Genomic DNA, 23,785 nt, shown 5'->3' with positions numbered 1-23,785 from the left:
GAACAGCTGATTCACATTATTGCATCAGTTCCAGGTGCAGAGCAAGGAGATTTCGTTATATATATATATTTTTTCAGATGATAGCTTATAAGATACTGAATATAGTTTCCTGTGTATACGGTAAATCCTTGTCGCTTATCTGTTTTGTGTAGAGTAGTTTGCACCTGTTAATCCCACATGTCTAAGTTACCCTGGCTCCCCCAACTCCCGCTGCCCTCTCCCCTTTGGTAACTATCAAGTTTGCTTCCTATGCCCACAAGTCTTTTTCTGTTTTGTATACAGATTCATTTGCATAATTCTTTAGACTCCACCTCTAAGCGATACCACCTAACATTTGTCTTTCTCGGTCAATGCCACGGTTCATAAGCCTAGAGTTCAGCCATCCCCTTAAACAAGAACCTGATGGGTGAGTTAAGACAAAACCTTCACTCAACTTTTCATGCCAAACTGATCAAACGGTGCAGAGAGTAATGAAATTTAAAACATTTTAAAAGGCGGCAGGGCCAATCCACACCGTGGTTTTTTGTTTTTGTTTTTGTTTTTTTTCTTTTTTGGCCACCCTGAGGCATATGGAGTTCCTGGGCCAGGGGTCAGATCTGAGCCACAGCGGTGACCTTTGCCGCGGCCACGGAAACGCCAGCTCCTTAACCCACTGTGCCATCCCAGCACTGCAGAGACAGTGCCAATCCCACTGGGTCACGGTGGGACCTCCTGCACTGTACTTGAAAATGCCAGCTGGGGAGAGAGGGTGCCAAGGATTTGGACGTGCTATTCTAAGAATTCGGTGAGTTGTAAAAGGCTGCCTTTTTATAAACCAAGATTTGAATGCACCTGCTTCTTTTCGGCCTAGAGCCTGGCAGAGAGGAAAATCTAGAAAACGCAGCAAAGTCGGGGCGATTAATTTCAGAATAACCGAGCTTCACTTCCAACCCGAAGCCACCGTGTTAGAGCCAAGGCTGTCTCGTTATTTCGGCGCCACCAGGACAGGACATTAAATGTGCTTCCATTTAAGGAACCTCGGCCGTAGGAAACAAAGGCAGAAAGGCCTTTCGTTACTGATTTAACTCTTTACAACGCGCCGACCCCCCTGCGAATCCTTCTCATCCAACCCGACAGACACCAGGAAATGAAATCCAGTCTGGGCTTTGCTTTCCCATGAGTCTTTTTCTGTTTTGTATACAGATTCATTTGCCACACTCACGTCAAACCTGCAAACACTCACCTCCCAAAGGTGAGCGACGATGGGGGCGTCGGCCCAGGAGTGCTCAGCGTTCATGCCCATCTTGCCGTTTTTGAAGACAATAAACGTGAACGATTTATCAAACCACCTACGGGAAGCGGGAACGTTCACACATGTTCACTCTGCACCCACCCCTGGTTCCCAGAGACTGACAGCTCCCCACAGGTGACAAGAAAAGCACACCTAGGGCTCTAAGTGACTTGCATCTCCCCTGTTCCTGACACAGAGAAGCTGGAGACCAATGTGCTGCTCTAATGAAAAAGGATGCAGGAGGCACCCTTGCAGAGAGGGGAGGCTCTATGGTCATTCTTTGGTATTCGGGGGCTGGGGTGGGGGCACTGGGTCCAAGACCGGCTGCTGATACCAAGGTCTGAGGACGCTCAAGCCCCACGGTCGGCCCTGCATATCCGCAGATTCCACAACCAACTAGAGCTCTTTTTTTTTTTTTTTTTTTTTTTTTTTTTTGTGACACCCACAGCATTCCCAGTTCTAGAGCCAGGGATCGAATCCAAGCCACAGTAGCAGGGCCAGATCCTTAAGCCACTGCACCACCGGGGAACTCCCAGCCACATCTCAACACAGCACATGAATCACGGCTGGTGGAACCCACAGATACCAGGACCAACTGTGGGTGCCCCACCCCTCGCCCACCTCGGCTGATCTTTGCCCCCAACCTGCCGGCAGACAGGTCCTCACCTCACAGACAAGGAGCAGGAGGCTCCAGGAGATGGCATGGACCCATGCAGACCCACTCACCACAGTCACATGACCAGTGACCGAAGCCAGAGCTGACATCCACGTCAGGCCCCTTGGCCCTTCTCCCACCTGGTCCCAGGTGACCTGCAGCCACTCCTCACTAGCATCTCCAAACGGAAGTGGTCGTGCACAGAGAGGAAGCTCAAAGCTGCTGCTTAAACTGTGTGTGCGTGTGTGTGTGTGTAACAATTTTGGTGGAGAAACGAAAATTCCCCTGGTTTTGGCTGCACCTACAACATGCAGAAGTTCCTGGGCCGGGGATGGAACCACGCCACGGCAGGGACAATGCTGGATCCTTAACCGCTCGGCCACCAGGGAACTCCACGAGTAACATTTCTACACTAGCTTTATTCCTGAAGTGCACAGACACGTGGGGCTGGGTGTCAGCCACAGTGACACCCAGAGACGGACCCGCAGCTTGTAGAAGGTGAGGGTGATACCTGTCAAAGCACTGGCCATGCAGCAGGGACTTGGCGTAGCCGTCCATCGACCTGTCTGGGTCCTCCTTCCTATACCCTTGCTCCGTTTCGTCTAACGTCACGAAGAAAGCTGCCTTCTCCACCGCGTCAAGGGACTGCTTATTCTTCCCATGTCCAAAATAGGCTTGGCGACACTTGGCCCAGGGCACCCTGCAGTGCGGATTAAATACAATTAAACCTGGAACAGTTCGGCCACGTCTCCTGGCAGGGGAGGTCTGAGTCGACAATGCTTTTCAGCTTTCAGTGTGGTAGGGATTTAAGGGAAACCAGCTTTTGTGATTTTCTCCGCAGTGACCGCCTGCCTGCTGGCTGGGCTGCTTCATTTGCAGGTTGGGGCCTCACCTCCTTGGATGTGCGCCAGAGCAGTCATGGACCCAGCTCCAAACTTCGTTCCGTCAACACCAAGCAAAGGACAAGCATGCAGGGAGAGCTCAGAGACCCACAGGCAGGGCCGCTTCCCATTCCTCCTGCTCCCTCCCCACTCCCACACCCCCTCCGCGGGGACCATCCTGCGGAAGTCCTGGCAGCGGAAGCCGGAAGCCACGGCACGTCCCTTGGGCCAGGTCGGGCTCACAGCTCCCGACGCCGTCCCCGTCTTTCCCATAAGGACGCTGAGGCACAGAGACGAGTCACGGCTCCTGAGCTGCAGCCCGGGGTCCACACCAAGGGCGGCCTGCCCCAGGGCCACGAGTCCACAGGATACCCGGGGACGAGGGGGCTCCCCCAGGCCTCCAATTCAAGGGAGTCTTCCATCCTTGGCCCAACCCGGGGCACGTGGAACTGAGGCTACACCTATTTCTTTTTTTTTTTTTTTGTCTTTTTTTTTTTGCTTTTTAGGGCTGTACCCACAGCATATGGAGGTTCCCAGGCTAGGGGTGGAATCGTAGCTACAGCCACCAGCCTACGCCACAGCCACAGCAAGGCGGGATCCGCGCTGCATCTGCAACCTACACCACAGCTCACGGCAACGCCAGATCCTTAACCCACGGAGGGAGCGAGGCCAGGGCTCAATCCCGCATCCTCATGGTTCCTAGTTGCATCCGTTTCCACTGCGCCACGACGGGAAACGAATTTCTTTTTTTTTTTTTTTTTTTTTTTTTTGTTGTTGTTGTTGCTATCTTTGGGCCGCTTCCGCGGATATGGAGCTTCCAGGCTAGGGATTGAATCGGAGCTGTAGCCACCGCCTACGCCAGAGCCACAGCACGCGGATCGAGCCGCGTCTGCAACCTACACCACAGCTCACGCAACCCGATGTTAACCACTGAGCAAGGGCAGGACCGAACCGCGACTCATGGTTCCTAGTCGATCGTTAACCACTGCGCCACGACGGGAACTCCGGAAACGAATTTCTTAAGAGTCGCCCCGGCCATGGTTTCCTGACATCACCCCGGGCCCCCTCACTCAGGCCCTGCCCCCTTCAAGGTCAGGGTCATCTGGCCTCTGTCTCTTTTCTCCCCGAGGGCTCTGCCCAGGCTGCCCGTGAGGCCACAAAGCCCAGACGCAGCGAGCCCCATCCCAGGCCCGGCCCCAACTGCTCTCCTCGGGGTCTAGGGGCAACAGGGGCACCAGGAAGGCTGGTATGCGCTTGGCACTCAGAAGGCAGGATGGGGCGATGCCCCACAGGGGAGCATCAGGGGTGGGCATCCCTGAGCCTGCGCCCGGCCCGCCTCTGCCCAACCCGCTGCCCCCATGACACTCCATCACCCTCAGGACACCTGCCACCTCTGTTCCAGCCAAGTCCACCCCCTCGGGGATGGCCAAACACCCCAGCTTCCCGACTGAGCCTCGGGTCCCATCCACACTGCCCACTTCCGGTCCTCAAGCCGTGAGGACTCTTGCTTCCAGGAACCCCTGGACCAGAATAATCTTGTCGCTCCGCTCAGAGCACTCCAGCTTAAAGTGGCCCCTTTCTCAGGCCCCGGACAGAATCAAGCCCAAGTGCCCTCGAGTTCTGGTGCCTGACCCGACTGCAGTTCCCAGCGTCTGCTCCCTGGGCACCTCTGCCCTCTGTCTGTCCCCCCTGGCTCACGGCCACCCTCTGCCCGCCCTCACCAGGGCATTTTTCTCTTCTCTGCAGAACGGTCACCCACCACCTTACTCCCAGTGCTGCCCCAACAGTGGCCACACCGCTGACCTCAGGGGTCCTCGAGCAGGGACCACACTGCCCACAGCACACGTGGGCAAAGCTTGAAGACAGATGTGCTTGTCACACTGGGGGCTTCGGCTGGCATCCAGCGAAAGGCCAGGGACGCTGCTCCTCATCCTATTAGACATACACGGGTGCCCCCTCCGCCACCCAAAACAGACTCGTCCAGCCCCAAATGCACCAGAGCCGAGGGTGTACAGGCCAGGGCCTCGGGCTTTAGATGAGGCAGGAAATTAGCCCTGATACAGCGACCTTGGTTTAAACTTGTCTGTTTCCTTTTTTTTTTCCTTTTAGGGCCACGCCTGTGGCATATGGAGGTTCCCAGGCCAGGAGTCCAATCGGAGCTGTAGCTGCCGGCCTCCACTACAGCCACAGAAACACCAGATCTGAGCCGCGTCTGCGACCTACACCACCACTCATGGCAATGCCAGACCCTTAACCCACTGAGCGAGGCCAGGGATTGAACCTGCATCCTCATGGATACTAGTCAGGTTCTTAACCTGCTGAGCCACAATGGGAACTCCTTTTTCCTGATTTAAATACACTGAAGCCCTGGGAAGAAGCCTGCCTCCTTCCTCTGCCATGTGCCCGGGGATCAGTGCCTGCACACGGCTGCCAGTCATGCTGAGACAGCCAAGCGAAGGTGAGGGCAGGGGCGGCATCCCCTCCCCTGGGACAAAGCCGGGCAAACCACGGCAGGAGCCGACCATGCCTCCTTCCAGATGGGACCCTGGTGAGGAGAGACCCGTGCACCCCCTCCACGGCGCCCAGATCCGATGACGTCGCAGAGCAGCCGCCTACCTGTCCCCTGCCGTCAGGGCGGCCAGCTTTGCCTCCCCAGGCTGAGGCTCCGACGGGTCATCCAGGATCCTCTGCATCTGCTGCTCGATTTCCCGGGGCTTCAGCAGCCTGCCGTCGTAATAGAGCCAGACCTTGAAGTAGCGGCCTCTGTGGAACACGACGATGTGCTTGCTGTCCTGGAGGTGCTGGATGGTGTCTGTGGGGCAGGGAGACAGGGGACCCAGGGGCACGAGGTTAGGGCGGGGGAGAAGGCCCCCGGCTCCTTGCCCCGCGTCACTCGAGCAGCCCAGGGTCTGCTTCCCAGAAGTCCGCAGAGGAGTCGATACAGCAGCCGAGCTGAGAGCTTTGGGGTCGGACAGGCCCGACAGCTGGGCTCTGCTCGGCCACACGCTGGACGTGTCGCCTTGAGCAGACGCCTGAGCCCTGGCCGGCCTGGGACGGTGCCCTATCTCTCCTGTTCATTCCTGACTGTCCCAGCCTGGATGGACGTGGGGGTGAGATGTCCCTGGCTGGGCTGCTGGAGCTCACATCTGGTTTCCCGGAACATCGCCCAGGGCGTGCGGCACCATCAACCCCGCGAGTGAGCCAGGGCACGGAGTCCCGGAGGGATCCAGGCAAAGAAAGAGGACTATTCCTAACCCCGCCTGGAGGAAGCACTCAAAGACGGCTTCAGCTGAAGACGCACTGAGGTCTGAAAACAAGGGAGCCGTCCGGGCCTGCAGCAGACAGGAAATTCATCAGAAGGCAGGTTCTCGAGAGAGGCAAGCAGGCATCGGCGTGGTCTCCTCTGACAGCCCTGAGCATCAGGGTGGAGACGCCGATTCCAGAGTTCCCGTTGTGGCGCAGCGCAGAGAAACGAATCCCATTAGGAACCATGAGGTGGCGGGTTCAATCCCTGGCCTCGCTCCGTGGGTTAACGATCCGGCGTTGCCGTGAGCTCTGCTGTAGGTCGCAGATGTGGCTCGGATCCTGCGTGGCTGTGGCTGTGGCGTAGACCAGCAGCGGCAGCTCCGATTCCACCCCCAGCCTGGGAATCTCCATATGCCGCGGATGCGGCCCTAGAAAGAAAAGAAAAGAAAGAAGGGCTTCCCCAGGGAGCCCCCGGAGCCCGCGCACCTGTTTCCTCCCCCGGAATCCGGGACGTGTTAAACATCCGCTCCCACTGGGCGGAGCAGAGGGGCACCGTGGATCCCAGGAGAATCTGCAACACAAACACAGTTCACACACGAATTTAAGGAGCCCGTGAACATTTAAAGGCTGGAGAATTCCCACCGTGGCGCAGCGGAAGTGGATCTGACAAGGAACCATGAGGTTGCAGGTTGGATCCCTGGCCTCGCTCAGCAGGTTATGGATCCTGTGTGGCTGTGGCTGTGGCGCAGGCCGGCAGGGGCAGCTCCGTCAACCCCTGGCCTGGGAACTTCTGTATGCCGAGGGTACGGATGTAAAAAAGCAACAAACAAACAAACAAACAAAGCGGATTGGGGCGATGGTGGAGGCAGAAAGGGACACGAGGCACACGAAGGAGCCCTTGGGGGTGGGTCACCAACGCACCTGTGGGGAGGGCCTCACAGGACAGAGAGACCCATCGGACGTCCGGACTTATCAAACTGTTCACTTTATACACGTGCCATACATCAATCGTACCTCCATAAACGTGTTCACAAGAATTATTTGCGGTGTTCCCACCGTGGCGCAGTGGTAATGAGCCCAACTAGTATCCACGCGGACGCAGGTTTGCTCCCTGGTCTCGCTCAGTGGGTTAAGGATCCGGTGTTGCCGTGAGCTGTGGTGTAGGTCACAGACAGCTTGGATCCCGTTGCTGTGGCTGTGGCGTAGGCCAGTGGCTGCAGCTCTGATTTGGCCCCTAGCCTGGGAACCTCCCTATGCGCAGGTGCAGCCCTAAAAGGACAAAGAAGAAGAAGAAGAAGAACTGTTTAAGGCGTTCTTTGGTGGCTTAAGTTGTCGCTGCAGCAGTTCAGTCGGCTGCTGAGGTGCAGGTTCGATCCCTGGCCTGGGTATTTCCCGGCATGCCTTGGATGCAGCCGAAAAAAATAATAACAGTAAAACAGGATGATTTAAAAAGCAGTTTGTTTGCTTACCGGTTTGATTTCCTCTCGGTCCAGTTTTCGTCTGTAAAGCAGGATGGCGTGGATCCCATTGCCCGCCCTCGCCGCCTGAATGTGGGTCGGGGTGATGTACAGCAGATCCTGACACAGGAAAAGGCGTCAGCAGGGAGAAGGGTGACAGGCAGGGACAAGCTAAGTGCGCTACTCTGCAGGGAAAACCTCCCGCCACTTGTTAATGACACCTGCTCTGCTGGGAAAGAGACTGGTTGCATTTTCCACACTCGGTGTTATGAGAACACGAGCCCAAAGCAATTCCTAGGCTATGAAAGGTAACAGCATATTTTTAAGATAAACTGCAAATAAATACGCTTCGAGTCCAAGAAAAGACAACAGCGCTCCATCCCATTATCCCCATGCAACGCATAAAAAGAAAAGCCAAACAACAGGGAGTTCCCTGGTGGCTCAGCAGGTTAAGAACGTGGTGTCGTCACTGCTGTGGTGCAGGTTCGATCCCTGGCACAGGAACTTCCACATGCTGCAAGAGCGGCCAAAAAACGGGGGTGGGGGGAAGGTTCCCGTTGTGGCTCAGCGGTAACAAATCTGATTAGTATCCACGAGGATGCAGGTTCGATTCCTGGCCTCGCTCAGTGGGTTAAGGATCCGGCATTGCCATAGCTGTGGTGTAAGTCGCAGACGTGGCTTGGATCTGGCGTTGCTGTGGCTGTGGTGTAGGCCAGCAGCTAAAGCTTCGATTCAATCCCTAGCTGGGAACTTTCATATGCTGCAAGTGCAGCACCCCTCACAAAAAAAAAAAAAAAAAAAAAAAAAGAAAAAAGAAAAAATTAGAAGGAGCAATGCAAGAATTAGAATGTTTTCTGAAAGAGAAATAACCAAAGGTTAAAATAACCTTTTCTATACAGCAGTGTCTGCAACTTTCTAAATTTGGGGACACATTTCTAAGTGTCTACACTTTTCAAGTCCAAGGGCGCTTGTGTCAACGATGCTGAGAGAATGCGTGTGCAGGCCTGCCCCAATCACACGGGACAGAGTCTCTTTTGGAGGAAGCAGACACCGAGGTCTCCGGGACTGAGAGGCACCAGATGGACAGCTCAGGTCCAAGAGGAGCTTTCTGCACCACACCAACCTCTGCTCTCCAAACCTCAGATGGTTTCCAATGGGGGGAAAAAAGGTGAAAAAAAGAGAAAAAAATTTTAGGGATTAAAACAAGAAAAGCAGGCATTCCCATTATGGCTCAGCGGTTAGCGTATCCGACGAGGAACCATGAGGTTGCGGGTTCAATCCCTGGCCTTGCTCAGGGGGTTAAGGATCCAGCGTTGCCATGAGCTGTGGGTAGGTTGCAGATGCTTCTCAGGTCCCACGTTGCTGTGGCTGTGGTGTAGGCTGGTGGCTACAGCTCCGATTCAACCCTTAGCCTGGGAACCTCCATATGCCACGGGTACAGCCCTAGAAAAGACAAAAAAAAAAAAAAAAAAAAAACAGAAAAAGCAAACAATAAAACAGATGTAGGTAAGGACAAGGTGGGGGAAAGGTAGCAAGGGCCTTCCCATCGTGGCTCAGCGGCTTAAGGACCCAACATTGCCTCTGTGAGGATGCGGATTCGATCCCTGGCCTCACTCAGCAGGTTGAGGATCTGGCGTTGCCGTGAGCCGTCGTGTAGGTCACAGATGAGGATCGGATCCCGCATTGCCGTGCCTGTGGCGTAGACCGGCAGCTGCAGCTCTGATTCGACCCCTAGCCTGGGAACCTCCATACGCCCAGGGTGCGGCCCTAGAAAGGAAAAACATTCTCGCCGACCACAGCGCCTGGCTCCGCAGGACAGGGAGGGACGGAGGCCTCGCAGTGACTGAGGCCCAGTTAGGAAAATAGAGGAGGAGAAGGTGGCTGCCATGAGGAATCCACCTGCCGCAAGAGCGCTCTGCAAGCCAACTTTCTCTGCCGGGGCTGGTGGGTGAGTGCTTTGCATTTCTACGGGGCTCTGCGATGGGCAAAGCAGGCCTCTGGGTAGAGGGTCCCCAGGCAGCCCGCAGGGCCGGGAAGAGGCCACGGCGGGGCGTGGGGCTGCGGGACTCACCATGGCGTAGTAGTTGCTGTTCACCATCAGGGGTCCTCGTCCTCGGAGGTAGATGTACTCTTCCCACCAGTCGCTCACCTGTCAGGGGCACACAGGAGACACCCACCGCCAGGCTGAGCAGGACGGACCCGGGCTGACCAGGGCCCTGGGCTGTCAGTGTGTGTGGGTGTGCTGCGGGCGTGTGCGTGTTTTCACTTCGTGCTGAGTTACATATACACACAGAACATGCAGGCAAAGAGTCTAAGTGGGGAGTCCCCTTCGTGGCTCAGCGGTTAATGAACCCGACTAGGACCCATGAGGTTGTGAGTTCGATCCCTGGCCTCACTCAGTCGGTAAAGGATCCGGCGTTGCCACAAGCTGTGGGGTAGGTCGCAGATGCAGCCCGGATCCTGAATTGCTGTGGCTGTGGCTGTGGCTGTGGCTGTGGGGTAGGCTGGCAGCTACAGCTCCAATTAGACCCCTAGCCGGGAATCTCCATGTGCCTCGAGCGCAGCCCTAGAAAGCAAAAAAAAAGAAAGAAAGAAAGAATCTAAGCAAATGTGTGAAAATGTTCACACATTCAACACAGCCATGCAACTGGCTGGGGACCAGAACCAGATGCGACCTGCCCGGCCGGGCCTCTCCCGCCCCCCCCTCCACTTCTGCCCTGTCTCCTTCAACACCTGCTCTTCCGCATGAGCTGCTCCCAAAACCTCAGCCCCCCCGACTCATTTCCCCTCCGTGCATCTCCCTGTACCCACCATGCCCACGAAAGCTCAGCTGGTCGGAGGAACGGATTACATTTGTACAAAAAGTCCCACCAAGAAAAAAGAGCGGGTCTGTATACTCACGTAATTTGTAGCCCACCAGGACTTTAACTTCAAATACCACTGCAGTCTCGGTCCGAGACTGACCGCGAAATCTTGTGCCAGAGCCGTCATCCGTTTAAACTCTGCTTCCTTCATCAGAGGCTTCACGGATTCCAGGTACTGGGATTAGTGGGGGGAAAAATAAGTCTGGTTAAAATAGAAGGTGTCCGGAGTTCCCGTCGTGGCGCAGTGGTTAACAAATCCGACTAGCAACCCTGAGGTCGCAGGTTCGATCCCTGGCCTCGCTCAGTGCGTGAAGGATCGGGCGTTGCCATGAGCTGTGGTGTAGGTCGCAGACGCGGCTCGGATCTGGTGTTGCTGTGGCTGTGGTGTAGGCCGGCAGCTGTAGGTCTGATTGGACTCCTAATCTGGGAACCGCCATATGCCATGGGAGGCGGCCCTAAAAAGCCAAATAAATAAATGAACAAATAAATAAATAAAAATAGGTTTCCGCCCCTGTGCCTTAGAAGAAGGCTAGACCTCCCCCAAGCTGGCGGACTCCCACCCTAAAGAATGTTTCAGGAGTTCCCATCGTGGTGCAGTGGTTAACGAATCCGACTAGGAACCATGAGGTTGCGGGTTCGGTCCCTGCCCTTGCTCAGTGGGTTAATGATCCGGCGTTGCCATGAGCTGTGGTGTAGGTTGCAGACACGGCTCGGATCCCATGTTGCTGTGGCTCTGGCGTAGGCCGGTGGCTACAGCTCCGATTCAACCCCTAGCCTGGGAACCTCCATATGCCGCGGGAGCGGCCCAAGAAATAGCAACAACAACAACAGCAACAGCAAAAGACAAAAGACAAAAGACAAAAACAAAAAAAAAAAAAAAAAGAATGTTTCAGGGCACTGGTAACTCAGCAATGACGCTTTTCTTGTCCTTCACCACACGCCAGCTTCCCAAGGCCAGCTTCCCAGGGTGTCACAAAGTCACCAGAGAGGATTCCATACTGACAGGTGGCAGTTTGGTGACTTGCGATGTGTCTTTTCTCCGTCATCAGGCCTTTATTACGATCATTAACTCTTGTTTCACCTAAGCTATGGAGATGCCACTAAGCCGGGTGGGGCGGCCCTGAGAGCCGAGGGTGGGACTGCAGGCTCCAGCTCGGGACACCAGGATAAGGAGGAGCCAGAATGGTGACAGGGACAGACAGGGAAGGTCACCCAACCAGACCGAGGCCAGGCCTCCAGGTCAGGATTTCGAGGCTCCCACTTCGATCTGCTGTGGCCGAACAGGCCCCTGCAGGTTCAGCGCAGACAGGCACCAGTTCGTGGAACGCAGCGGCGTCGAGAACGGAGGCAAACAAAACTTACATAAAGCAAAACCGCCGCTGGGCCCCAGGTGGGCCCTGAGATGTTCTGCCAGGACATGGTCGCGGTGAAAACAGCCTTGGGACCAAAGCCGTCTCTAGAGCTCGTCCTCGTGTGTGCAAGCTGGGGCCCCGTTTCCCCAGACGGAAGGGTTGTTAAATGAAGGTGCATTCCAAGTAAGTCTCGTGTCAGTGAAGGTGAAAATCACACTCTGAACAAGCTCCCATCCAGCACCGCGTGGGACACAGGAAAGGCCTAGCTCGCCAGCTGACGGAGACGCCTCCCCAGGTGAGGCCGAGCATCACACCCACACCCCCCGCCCAGTTGGCAGGTCAGGACGCAGGAGAAGGTGAAAAGGCCCATAGGGACCAAATAAGTCTGGAGTCAGAAACGAAGGTGCTTCCTGCTCGTGGCTTTTGTTTGTTTGGGGCTGCACCCAGAGCACACGCACGTTCCTGGGCCAGGTATCGAATCCAAGCCCAGCAGCAGTCGGAGCCATGACAGTGACAATGCCAGGTTCTTAACTGGCTGAGCCACCAGGGAACTCCTCCTGCTTGTCGTTTTTAAAATGGGGCCACAGGATGTGGAAAAACTGGAGCCCTCGTACGTTGCTGATAGGAACAGAAGATGGCACAGATGCTGGAGAAACCAGCCTGGCAGCTCCTCAAGGCGTGAGATGCAGAAATCCCACATGACCCTGCAATTCCGCCTCAGGTCTGCACCCAGGAGACCGAAAAGCAGGTCCCCAAACACCTGTATGGGAATGTTCACAGCAGCCCATTCACCACCGTCAAAATGTGCACACAGGAGTTCCCTTTGTGGCTCAGCGGGTTAAGGACCCTTGACGAGGATCCATGCGGATGCAGGTTTGATCCTTAGCCTCGCTCAGTGGGTTAAAGACCCGGTGTTGCCTCGAGCTGTGGTGCAGGTTACAGGTGCAGCTCGGATCCCGTGTGGCTGTGGCTGTGGGGTAGCCCGGCAGCGGCAGTTCCGATTCGACCCCTAGCCTGGAAACGTCCATACGCCACAGGCACGGCCCTAAAAACACACACCCACAAAACTCTGCCAAGCAGATTCTCTAGCGAATATGATGGGTTTTTTTTTTCAAAATGCCCAAGGTGTGCTGATACATTAGGGGGAAGAAAAAGATGCCACGAACTTTCTACAAGCCTACAGGGTACACGGCTGAGATCCAACACAGCCAAATGCCAGTAAATGAATGTCTGCTCATCCGCAGGCCATAAACCTAAACTGCAAAGATGCTGGCGTGCAGGCTGGGTGTTCCAAGGAGTAGGAAGCTGCACCTACCCTGCTGACCGTGTCCTGGACGGCCGGGACGGGCAGGCGCGGCAGAGACGTCTGGAAGCTGTACAACATGGTTTTGCGGCCTGAAAAGACCCTCACCATCATCTGTAAAAAAAAAAAAAAGCAACATGCAAAAAGGTGAGACTCTGGCGAGTTCCCGCGGCGGCACCACAGAGACAAATTCACTTATCCCTGAGGATGCGAGGGTTCCCTGGCCTTGCTTCCTGGTTTAAGGATCCATGGTGGTTTGTTTTTCCTCTAGTCCACTTCTGCCCCTATACTCGCAGGCCTCAGTCAACAGGTAACCCCAGTAAAACCCAGGACAGGTGCCTTGAGATGCCTGCCGGTCCAGGAGGAGTCGTTTCCTGGATGCCCTGACACTGGGGCTGACTGCGCACCTGCCGGAGGGGCAAGAACCACCCACCTACTCCTGCGAGGCCCTCGGGGTCGAGGTTGGCTCCAGGCGCTGGTGACAGTGAGGAGGGGCTCGGAGAGGCTCCTGAGCCTGAAGCCAAGCCCGGCAGAAACAGCGCGGGCCCTCTGGTCACTGACCGGCCCGGTGGATGGCACACGCTTGCCGGCCCTTGGCCTCTGCTTTAGTCTGAAATGACCTACACGCAGTGGAGCAACTGGTGATCTCATGCTGACTAGACATCGACAAAACATCTAAGGCTCGTGGGGGCTGTGGGGCCGTGTGTGTGTGTGTGTGTGTGTGTGTGTGTGTGTGTGCGTGTGTGTGTGCGCGCGCGCACTTACAAGCGTGCAGCGGGGGTATGAGTCGGGGGTTGATTCTCTTTTCTTGTTTGTTTTCTTTTTATGGCCACACCTACAGCATATGGAAGTTCCCGGGCCAGGGGTCAAACATCCAGGCCCAGGGCCGCTGGACTAGGGACCAAGGGAGTAGATAGAACATGCTCGAAGCTAAGCATGCATCTGGGTGTCCCAATCACCCTGGCCAGCTGGGGGAACCCACTTTGCCCAAGTTAGAAAAGCTACAAAAGGAGTTCCCGTTGTGGCTCAGTGGTTAATAAATCCGACTAGGAACCATGAGGTTGTGGGTTTGATCCCTGGCCTTGCTCAGTAGGTCAAGGATCCGGCGTTGCTGTGAGCTGTGGTGTAGGTCGCAGACGCGGCTCGGATCCCAACTTGCTGTGGCTCTGGTGTATGCCAGCGGCTATAGCTCTGATTAGACCCCTAGCCTGGGAACCTCTATATGCTGCAGGTGTGGCCCTAAAAAGACAAAAGACAAAAAAAGAAAAAGAAAAACTACAAAGAAGTGACTTCTCGGGCACATGTGTTGGATGGGTGACCTGGACGACAAATCCAGCCTGCATTTGTATGACACATTCAGAACACACGGCCACCATGCAAGAAAAGTCGTCCCTGGCACAAACTCACTTACAGGTGAGTCACACCTGCCTGGCAATTAGATAAGGTCAATATCCGGGTCACCAACTCAGTGTCAGGGGGAGAAAAAGGTCCCGGAAGGACCCTCCTTTCAGAAGTAAAGGCCACCCACACCGGATGCCGTGCTGAGGGGCATGGGCCAGGTGCAGAAGGACGCGTCTCGAGAGGTCTGTGGAATCACAGACACGGCAAAGAGAACGGGGCCACCGGGGCCAGGGTACATGGAGGGAGTGAGGGTGGTTACAAGGTAGAAGGTTTCGGAGTTCCCTGGTGGCTCAGTGAGTGAAGGACCCAGCACTGTCACTGCAGTGGCTCAGGTTCAATCCCTGGCCCGGGGAACTTCCGCGTGGCATGGGTGCGGCAAAAAGAAGGTACACGGTTTCCCATAGGAGAGATAAGTACGTTCTGGAATCTCCCAGACGACACTGGGACTGTGACCAACGCTGTGCTGTGCGAAGAGGGTAGCTCTTCCCTTACATGCGCTCACGGCCAAAGGAAAAGGTCTGGGTGGGGCCCGAGGACATTTGGGGGTGCGGGGGAGCTGGTGGCTCCGACAGCAACAAAGCTTGCCCAGGTGTGTGTCTGCAAAGGCAGCAAGTGGCGGGCCGGCCACGGCCGCCCGTGTCCGGCAACCCCAGGGCTGTCACCACCCGCCCACGCGGTCCTGCGCTGACAGCGAGGTGCCTCACCATCCAGATCTTGGTGGCGCGGCTCATCTTGCTGTGCTGGCGAACATCCAGCCGTGGTAGGAGAGCAGCACCTTCAGGGAGTAGCGCATGGTGACGATGAGGGCCACCCACAGGCCGGTGCCGAACAGGACGCCACTGACCACGTTCTGCGTCCGGCTGGACAGGTAGCCGCTGCCGAGACAAGACCAGATGCGGATCCGTGAGCGTGGAAAAGAGGCGGCGGGCGGCGCCGCCACGTGCTTCGGGCGAGGCGGCCCTCCGCGGACCCAGGTGAGGCCAGACACCCGGATCTCTGAGTCCGGCCTGATGAGACACAGGACGACCCACATGCATCCCATTCTCTGAAGACTCAGCCGTCTTTCTTTGCCTTTTTTCTTTTTTGGTCTTTTTAGGACCACGCCCGTGGCATATGGAGGTTCCCAGGCTAGGGGTCGAATCGGAGCGGCAGCTGCCGGCCTTCACCACAGCCACAGCCACAGCCACGCAGGATCCAAGCTGTGTCTGTGACCTACACCCCAGCTCACGGCACCACCAGATCCTTAACCCACGGAGCGAGGCTGGGGATCGAACCTGCATCCTCACAGATACTAACCAGGCTGGTTTCCTCTGAGCCGCCAGGGGAACGCCTTTCTTTTTTGCCGTCTGTACAGCCAAAAAAGTTCCCAGGCCAGGGATAGAACCCACGCCACAGCAGTGACCTGAGCCACAGCAATGACCATGCTGATCCTTCATCCACTGAGGCACTAGGAAACTCCTCCCTTCTTGATTCGAAATGAACCAACCCTGTCTGCTCTGATCCTCAAAACACACCCAGGGTGACCTGTGTCACGGGGGAAAAGGCACAACCTGCCCTGGATCTAAGGATGACGATGGGAGGTGATGGGAGAGGCGGCGAACTGCCCGAAACGAGACCCACGCTCCTGGCGGACTGCGTCCTCCTGGGCTGGGACCCAGTAGCAATTCTGGGCCTTCCTTTCCTGCTACTGAGGATTTTTTTCCTTAAACATACCTTTGGATTTCACCATGACTCATGAGAAACTCAGATCACTTGGCAAAACTAGTACGTCGACTCTTTATTCCAAAAGAGCTTGTTTTTTTATCAAGGCAGGTCTATCATGAATAAATATAGAAAATGATGTACAATGATTGTTCAAATCCAAACCTTAGAGAAAATGTTTTCATTTGCTAAGGAAAGTGACATATTTTCTGGTAAAGATGGGACTTAACAAATGAGAAGGAGCTCCCGTCCTGGCGCAGTGGTTAACGAATCTGACTAGGAACCATGAGATTGCAGGTTCGATCCCTGGTGTCGCTCAGTGGGTTAAGGATCCGGCGTTGCAGTAGGCTGGGGTGTAGGTCGCAGATGCAGCTCAGATCCCACGTGGCTGTGGCTGTGGTGTAGGCTGGCAGCTGCAGTTCTGATTTGACTCCTAGCCTGGGAACCTCCATAGGCCACGGGTGCAGCCCTAGGAAAAAGACAAAAAAAGTCAAACAAAAAAAAAATAAGAGGGAGTTCCCATTGTGGCTCAGTGGCAATGAACCCGACTAGTATTAGTATCCATAAGGACACAGGATCGACCCTTGGCCTGGCTCAGTGGGTTAAGGATCCGGTGTTGCTGTGAGCTGTGGTGTAGGTTGCAGATGTGGCTCGGATCTGGCGTTGCTGTGGCTGTGGTGTAGGCCCGAGGCTGCAGCTCTGACTGGACCCCTAGTCTGGGAACTTCCGTATGCCATGGGTATGACCCTAAAAGGACAAAAAAAATAAAAAGATTAGAGGAGTTCCCTCATGACTCAGCAGCCTAAGGATCCAGGCGTTGTCCTTGCTATGGCTCTGGTTACGGCTGTGGCTGGAGTTTGATCTCTGGCCTGGGAACTTCCACAAGCTATGGGTGTGGCCAAAAAAAGAAAAACAAAGAAGAAATGCAGCTACTTATACGTCTTTATGGGTTGCAGTCTTAGTTGTTTTGGAAACTACAAGACATTTATAAAATGAAAATAATGTAACAACTGTCAGCAAGGATGTAGAGAAACGGGAATCTTTAGGCTCTGTGGGTAGGAATGGAAATTGATGCGGTCGCTGTGGAAAACAGTATGGACATTCCTTTAAAAAAAAAAAAATCGAACTACTATATGAGCCAACAATTGCACTTTTGGGTATTTATCTGAAGGAAATGAAATCACCTTTTTTTTTTTGGCTTTTTTTTAGGGCTGCACCCTTGGCATGTGGAGGTTCCCAGGCTAGGGGTCTAATTGGAGCTGCAGCCGCCGGCCTCTGCCACTGCCACAGCAACGCCAGATCCGAGCCGCATCTGCGACCTACGCCACAGCTCACAGCAACGCCGGATCCTTAACCCACTGAGCAAGGCCAGGGACCGAACCCGCAACCTCATGGTTCCTAGTCGGATTCGTTTCTGCTGCACACAATGGGAACTCCTTGAAATCACTACCTTGGAAAGATATTTGCCTCGTCATGTTCACCCAGCACTATCTCCAATCGCCAAGATATGGACGTGTCTGTGGACAGATAGGTGGACAAAGAGGTGGTAGATACACAATGGAGTACTACTCAGCCATAAAAAAGAGAAGGAAATCCTGCCATCTGTGACAACCTGGGCAGACCTTGAGGGCATTGTGCCAAGTAACAAATCAGAGAAAGACAAATATGGTATGATCTCAGCTATTTGTGAAATCTTTAAAAAATGAGAGATTTGTAACTATATTGGTGATGGATGTTAACTAAAATTACAATCATTTGTAATATCTACGTCAAATCATTATGTGGTACACCTAGAAACGAATACATTGTTCCATGTTAATTATATCTTTTTAATTTTTTGGTCAATTTTTGGGAGGCCCACACTCAGGGCACATGGAAGTTCCCGGGCCAGGGGCTGAACCCATGTCGCAGCAGTAACCAGAGCCATAGGACTGACACCACCAGATCCTTAACCTACAGAGCACCAGGGAACTCCAATTATATCATTTTTTAAAAGTTAAAAAATTATTTAGGTGCACTTTAAATTATTAAAGCAACCGATATACCTAACCTAAAGGTAGCTCCAACATTTGGAAACCACCCATTAAACATCTTCTACTACTTAAGTAACAGAGAAGCAAAAAATAAATACTTTTGTTTCAAAATTTGTATCTTTCTACATGCACCCCTATGTTCATTTGCAGCAGTATTCACAATAGCCAAGACACGAAACAACCTAAATGTTCATCAACAGATGAATGGAATAAGAAGATATGGCATATACACACAATGGAATACTACTCAGCCATAAAAAAGAACAAAAATGCCATTTGTAGTAACATGGATGCAACCAGAGAGTCTCATACCAAGTGAAGTAAGTCAGAAAGAGAAAGACAAATATCATATGATAACACATACATGTGGGATCTAAAATATGGCACAGACGGCCCTGTCTACAGAACAGAAACAGACACAACAGACATGGAGAACAGACTTGTGTTTGCCAAGGGGGAGAGGGAGTGGGATGGACTGGGAGTTGGGGGTTAGTAGGTGCAAACTATTACATTTAGAATGGATAAGCAATGAGGTCCTGCTGTACAGCCCAGGGAACTTATATCCAATCACCTGGGGGATAGAACATGATGGAAGCTAATACAAGAAAAAGAATGTGTATATATATATATATATGTATGACCAGGTCACTTTGCTGTAGAGCAGAAATTGACAGAACATTGCAAATCAACTATAATAAAAAATTTTTAAAAAAAACCCTGTATTTTTTGGAGTTCCCGTCATGGCTCAAGCAGTTAACAAACCTGACTAGTATCCATGAGGACATGGGTTCAATCCCTGGCCTTGCCCAGTGGGTTAAGGATCTGGCCTTGCCATGAACTGTGGTGCAGGTGGCAGACGCAGCTCAGATCCCACGTTGCTATGGCTGTGGCGTAGGCTGGCAGCTGTAGTTCCGTTTTGGCCCCTAGTCGGGGAACCTCCATATGCCTCGGATGCAGCCCCAAAAAGACAAAAAACAAACAAACAAACCCTGGACTTGTATCTTTCTATAACCTGTCAATTCTTGCGGTCAAGTTTAAATGCAGTCTCCACTTTAAATCTTCTTTTCTGGGAGTTCCCATCGCGGCTCATCAGAAATGAATCCTACTAGCATCCATGAAGACACAGGTTCAACCCCTGGCCTCACTCAGTGGGTTAAGGATCCTGCATTGCCGTGAGCTATGGTGTAGGTCGCAGACGCGGCTCGGATCCTGAGTTGCTGTGGCTGTGGTGTAGGCCGGTGGCTACAGTTCCGATTGGACCCCTAGCCTGGGGACCTCCATACACCACAGATGTGGCCCCAAGGGGAAAAAAAAAAAAAAGCTAAACCTTCTTTTCTGATAGCGTACTCTATAAGCAACCTTGGATTTAGGGATTTAAGAGCCAATCTTCCAGATAATCTCTGTTTCAGGTTCCTAAATACAGTATCATTGAATTTGGGAAAGACACACCTACTTACCTGATTCACAAAAATCAAATGGTGTTTCACCATTAACAAACAAATGACAGGCTCCGCCTTTTTTTACACATATTTCTCTCTAGACATTTCGACAGCAAGCATTAGCAAAGAAGCTCTCTGTTGAAGAGCCTGCGCCCTCAGAGGCTGCAGGGGATGAGCTAACAGTACGAGTCACCCCCCACTAGGGAAGCTGAAACCTCAGGACCTCAGGGCTCCGCCCCAGGAAGAATTTCCAGACTGGCCCTTGAACCTGGTAGATGCTGGCCCTTAACCTGCTCTTTCTAAATTTGAGCCAGGGATGGCCCAGTTTACATCCATCGGTTTAGAGGGCTCAAGACACAGATCTTATAAAGACCAGATTATAAAGAGCTTTAAATAGCCAATGTTTCTAAATATAATCCAGCCTTAGGAAGACAGCCCACACTTGAGAGTAAGGTGAAAGTCTGAAAGCAGGAATGCAGCGGTGACCTGCCTGCTGAGGGGCAGACCTGCAGCTCCTGGAAACAAAGGGAGAAGAGCAACAGGGTCCCTGCCCGGCTCCCCCAGCCCCAAGGCAGACTTGGAGCCTGGCAGGCATCCAATCCATGCATGCGTCCAGTACAGGCACTTGTATCCTGGGCCTTGCAGACGCTTATAAAGGCATGAGCCAGCATCCCCAGGCAGCTTGAGGCTGCAAGCGACTCAGCTGGACTCAGTGACTCTGGGCATCACAGGGCTTTGTGAATAAGGAGCAGCCTTCAGGACGAAGGGGCCCCCACTCAAAACAACGGAAGAAAGAGTACCCGCCAAGGTGCAGTGGGTGGAGAATCTGACTGCAGTGGCTCAGGGTCCCTGCAGAGGTACGGGTTCAATCCCCAGCCCAGCACAGTGGGTTAAAATATCCAGCATTACAGCTGCAGCACAGTTGCAACTGTGGCTCAGGTCTGATGCCTGGCCCGCTAACTCCATATGCCATGGGGCAGCCAAAAGAAGAAAACAAAAACAGGAGCTCCCGTTGTGGCACAGCGGAGACAATCTGACTAGTATCTGTGAGGACGCAGGTTCGATCCCTGGCCTCACTCAGTGGGTCAGGGATCAGGTGTTGCCGTGAGCTGTGGCATAGGTCACAGACATGCTCAGATCTGGCGTTGCTGCGGCTGTGGCGGAGGCCAGCGGCTGCAGCTCCAATTCGACCCCTAGCCTTGTAACTTCCATATGCTGTGGGTGTGACCCTAAAAAGCAAAACAAAAACAAAAACAAAATAAAAACAGAGAAGAAGATTCAGACCTTTCAGTTAAAACCACTTAATCGTTTCTTTGGCATGATCAGAAATTCAGCCCTGAGCTGTGAGTTTTGGCTCTTTTGGGTTTTTGGTTTTGGGGGCTGCTCCCGTGGCACGTAGAGGTTCCCAGGCCAGGGATCAAACCTGAGCCATAACACTGACCCAAGCCAGAGGAGCGACAATGCCGAGTCCTTCACCGCTAGGCCACCAGGGAACTCCAGAAATTCCCGTTTTGAAGGTCCAGCAGACAGGCTCTGTGGCCTGTCACTACGGGCCTCCACCTCGGGGCCAGACATGTCATGGTGGGTACCCCAAACCACAGCTGCTCTTCTTTTTTTTTTTTTTTTGTCTTTTGTCTTTTTGTCTGTTGTTGTTGCTATTTCTTGGGCCGCTGCCGCGGCATATGGAGGTTCCCAGGCTAGGGGTTGAATCGGAGCTGTAGCCACCAGCCTACGCCAGAGCCACAGCAACGCAGGATCCGAGCCGCATCTGCAACCTACACCACAGCTCACGGCAACGCCGGATCCTTAACCCACTGAGCAAGGCAGGGACCGAACCCGCAACCTCATGGTTCCTAGTCGGACTAGTTAACCACTGTGCCACGACGGGAACTCCGACAGCTGCTCTTCTTACCCCTTAGTCATCAGAGAGAGGGCCGCCAGGGACCACAAACTCCCCAGGACACGGGGAGAAAACGGACAAGAAAAACAGCAGGAAAAGCCTCACATGGAATGCAGAACAGCAACAGTTACGTTTGAAAAGACCCCAAAAAACAGCAGTACCTCGGCAGCCCCCCCCCCGCCCCCGAGATCTGAAAGGATTCCTTACGTGGCGTCGAGGGTCCGGTTGATCTTGGCGATTACCCCCAGCGAGGGGTCGATCTTGGCGTACATTGTCGACATGACGCCCACGACCACGATGAGCCAACTGGAAGGACTGGCCGGGAACACGCCGGTGATGATGCCATTCTACCGACAGACACGGGGCGCGTGAGCGACAGCCCTCCCGGGGGTGGGGGCCGGGAGCTGTCGGGGGCGGGGGGCTGGTTTACGCAGGTGGGCAATGACCACGCGGTCGCTGCTGGAAACCCTCCCCCGAGCCTCCAGCCCCCAGGCCTTCCACCTTCGGCTCCTTTCCTTCCTCTGCTTCGTGTGCATCTAAACCCTCCTTAGAGCCGCCTCCCCGGAGAGCGACCACCCCAGGACCGCTACCACCTCCCCGGAGAGCGACCGCCCCAGGTTGGTTTAACACACAATGTAACACACAAGTCCTGGGGCTCCATCCAGGCTGACTCAGGACACTGGCCACCCAGACAACCCTCAGGTCCCTCCCGCAACCTGCTACGCCCAGGGTGCCCCAAGACCTCCCCCTGCCCAGAGCCAAGCCCCCTTAGACTCCTGAACCAGACACCACCTAACCCTGAGGCATTTAAGGGAGATCGCCCCCCACGTGGGGAATTCACCCGAAGAAGCTGCAGCCAAAGCCCCGCCTGGAGTCGGGGGTGGGGGAGTGGGGTATGACACAAAATGGGCAAAATGCTGAGAGTCGCTGCTTCCAAAACAAATTTAAAAAATAAAGTTCTTGGCGTTCCTTCTGTGGCATAGCAAGTTAAGGATCCGGTGTTGCCACCGGTGTGGCAGAGGTCACAGCTCTGGCTCGAATTCAGTCCCTGGCCCAGAAACTTCCTTATGCCGAGGGTGCAGCTGAAAAAGGAAAAAAAAAGCAAAAACCCTTACTGAAGCCATCTTAGTAAGAGATTGATTTGACTGAAACAATGGATTAAAAACCTCTCAAAGCGTTATCGAATTCTCTCTGGAGAGACTTGTGACCCTAAGTCAGATGCTTAATCAACTCAGGCCACCAAAGAACTCCTTAAACAATTCTTTTTCTTCTTTTTCTTCTCTTGCCTTTTTAGGGCTGCACCCATGCCATATGGAGGTTCCCAGACTAGGGTTGAATCGGAGCTACAGCTGCCGGCCTGCACCACAGCTCACGGCAACGCCAGATCCTTAACCCACTGAGCAAAGCCAGGGATCGAACCCGCAACCTCACCTTGAATCTGATGAACTTCTTCTTCCAGGAATGAAGTCCAGACAGATAGATCTGCCTGAGGGCCTCATGGCTCATTCGAAGGTCGATCCCATCCGGAGTGACCGTGAACTGAAAGGCCACGGCTTGGTGAGCCTCTGCCATGGTGAGCAGTAGCCTGGAGAGACGAGGGGAGAAATGACTATTTACTGGGGCTTAGAAAAGCCCTTACTTGTATAGACACGAAAGCCGTTCTGAATTTAAGCGCTTCCTCCCATTTGATAGATTGATTTTTCATCATCCGTCCAATTCTGTGATGGCCCCTCCTCCGCCTGTCCAGAGGGACACAGACAATCGCCGCCTCTGCTTGGAGGCCCTGGGGGACAGCGGGGTCCGGAAGTGGAACATCCCCCCCACCCCCCCACCCCCTGCCTCACTCCCCACTCCCACCCCAGCCCTAGCCTTCCCACTGATCTCTGCCCCCCTGCCTCCTGGGGGCAGCTGCCCGGGCCACACCCAGCTGCCACACCGAAGCTGGTGGCTGTTTAGCAACTTGTACTGCAAATAATCCCATTCCTGCTGGCCAGCCAGCCTGGAGGCTGGCACAGAAAGTCCACAAACAGTCCCCAGGGGACCTGATCCCTTATCTCCAGGTGCAAACACAGACGGACACAGAATGCCTTGGCCTCACGCGTGTGGTTGCTGCTCAGAGAAACTGCTTTAGGCTGCACAGGAAAACCAGATGCCCAGAACCCTTGGGGGGAGGGAGGGGACAGGACAGGCCCCGCCTTCCTCCCCTGAGACTGCTGGAATCAAAATGATGTCAACAGCCCGAGGGGCCAAGGACCACCTCCCTAGGGGCAGGCCTGGCCCCTC

General features: G+C 54.0%; 1 protein-coding gene across 1 annotated transcript in view; it reads right to left on the bottom strand.

The window, feature by feature from the left end:
• Nucleotides 1-23,088, bottom strand: part of CPT1A (carnitine palmitoyltransferase 1A (liver)) — a 43,273-nt gene extending 20,185 nt beyond the window's left edge. The window contains 12 exon segments of the mRNA NM_001129805.1: nt 1,223-1,328; nt 2,437-2,625; nt 5,423-5,618; nt 6,539-6,623; nt 7,522-7,629; nt 9,581-9,658; nt 10,411-10,548; nt 13,041-13,142; nt 15,134-15,171; nt 15,174-15,304; nt 21,710-21,849; nt 22,934-23,088. Of these exon segments, the coding sequence (NP_001123277.1) occupies nt 1,223-1,328; nt 2,437-2,625; nt 5,423-5,618; nt 6,539-6,623; nt 7,522-7,629; nt 9,581-9,658; nt 10,411-10,548; nt 13,041-13,142; nt 15,134-15,171; nt 15,174-15,304; nt 21,710-21,849; nt 22,934-23,074 (1,452 nt within the window). The 5' untranslated portion in view covers nt 23,075-23,088.

Source organism: Sus scrofa, chromosome 2, assembly GCF_000003025.6.
Source record: "Sus scrofa isolate TJ Tabasco breed Duroc chromosome 2, Sscrofa11.1, whole genome shotgun sequence".
Lineage (NCBI taxonomy): Eukaryota > Metazoa > Chordata > Mammalia > Artiodactyla > Suidae > Sus > Sus scrofa.
This window is presented reverse-complemented; position numbering and strand designations above follow the sequence as displayed.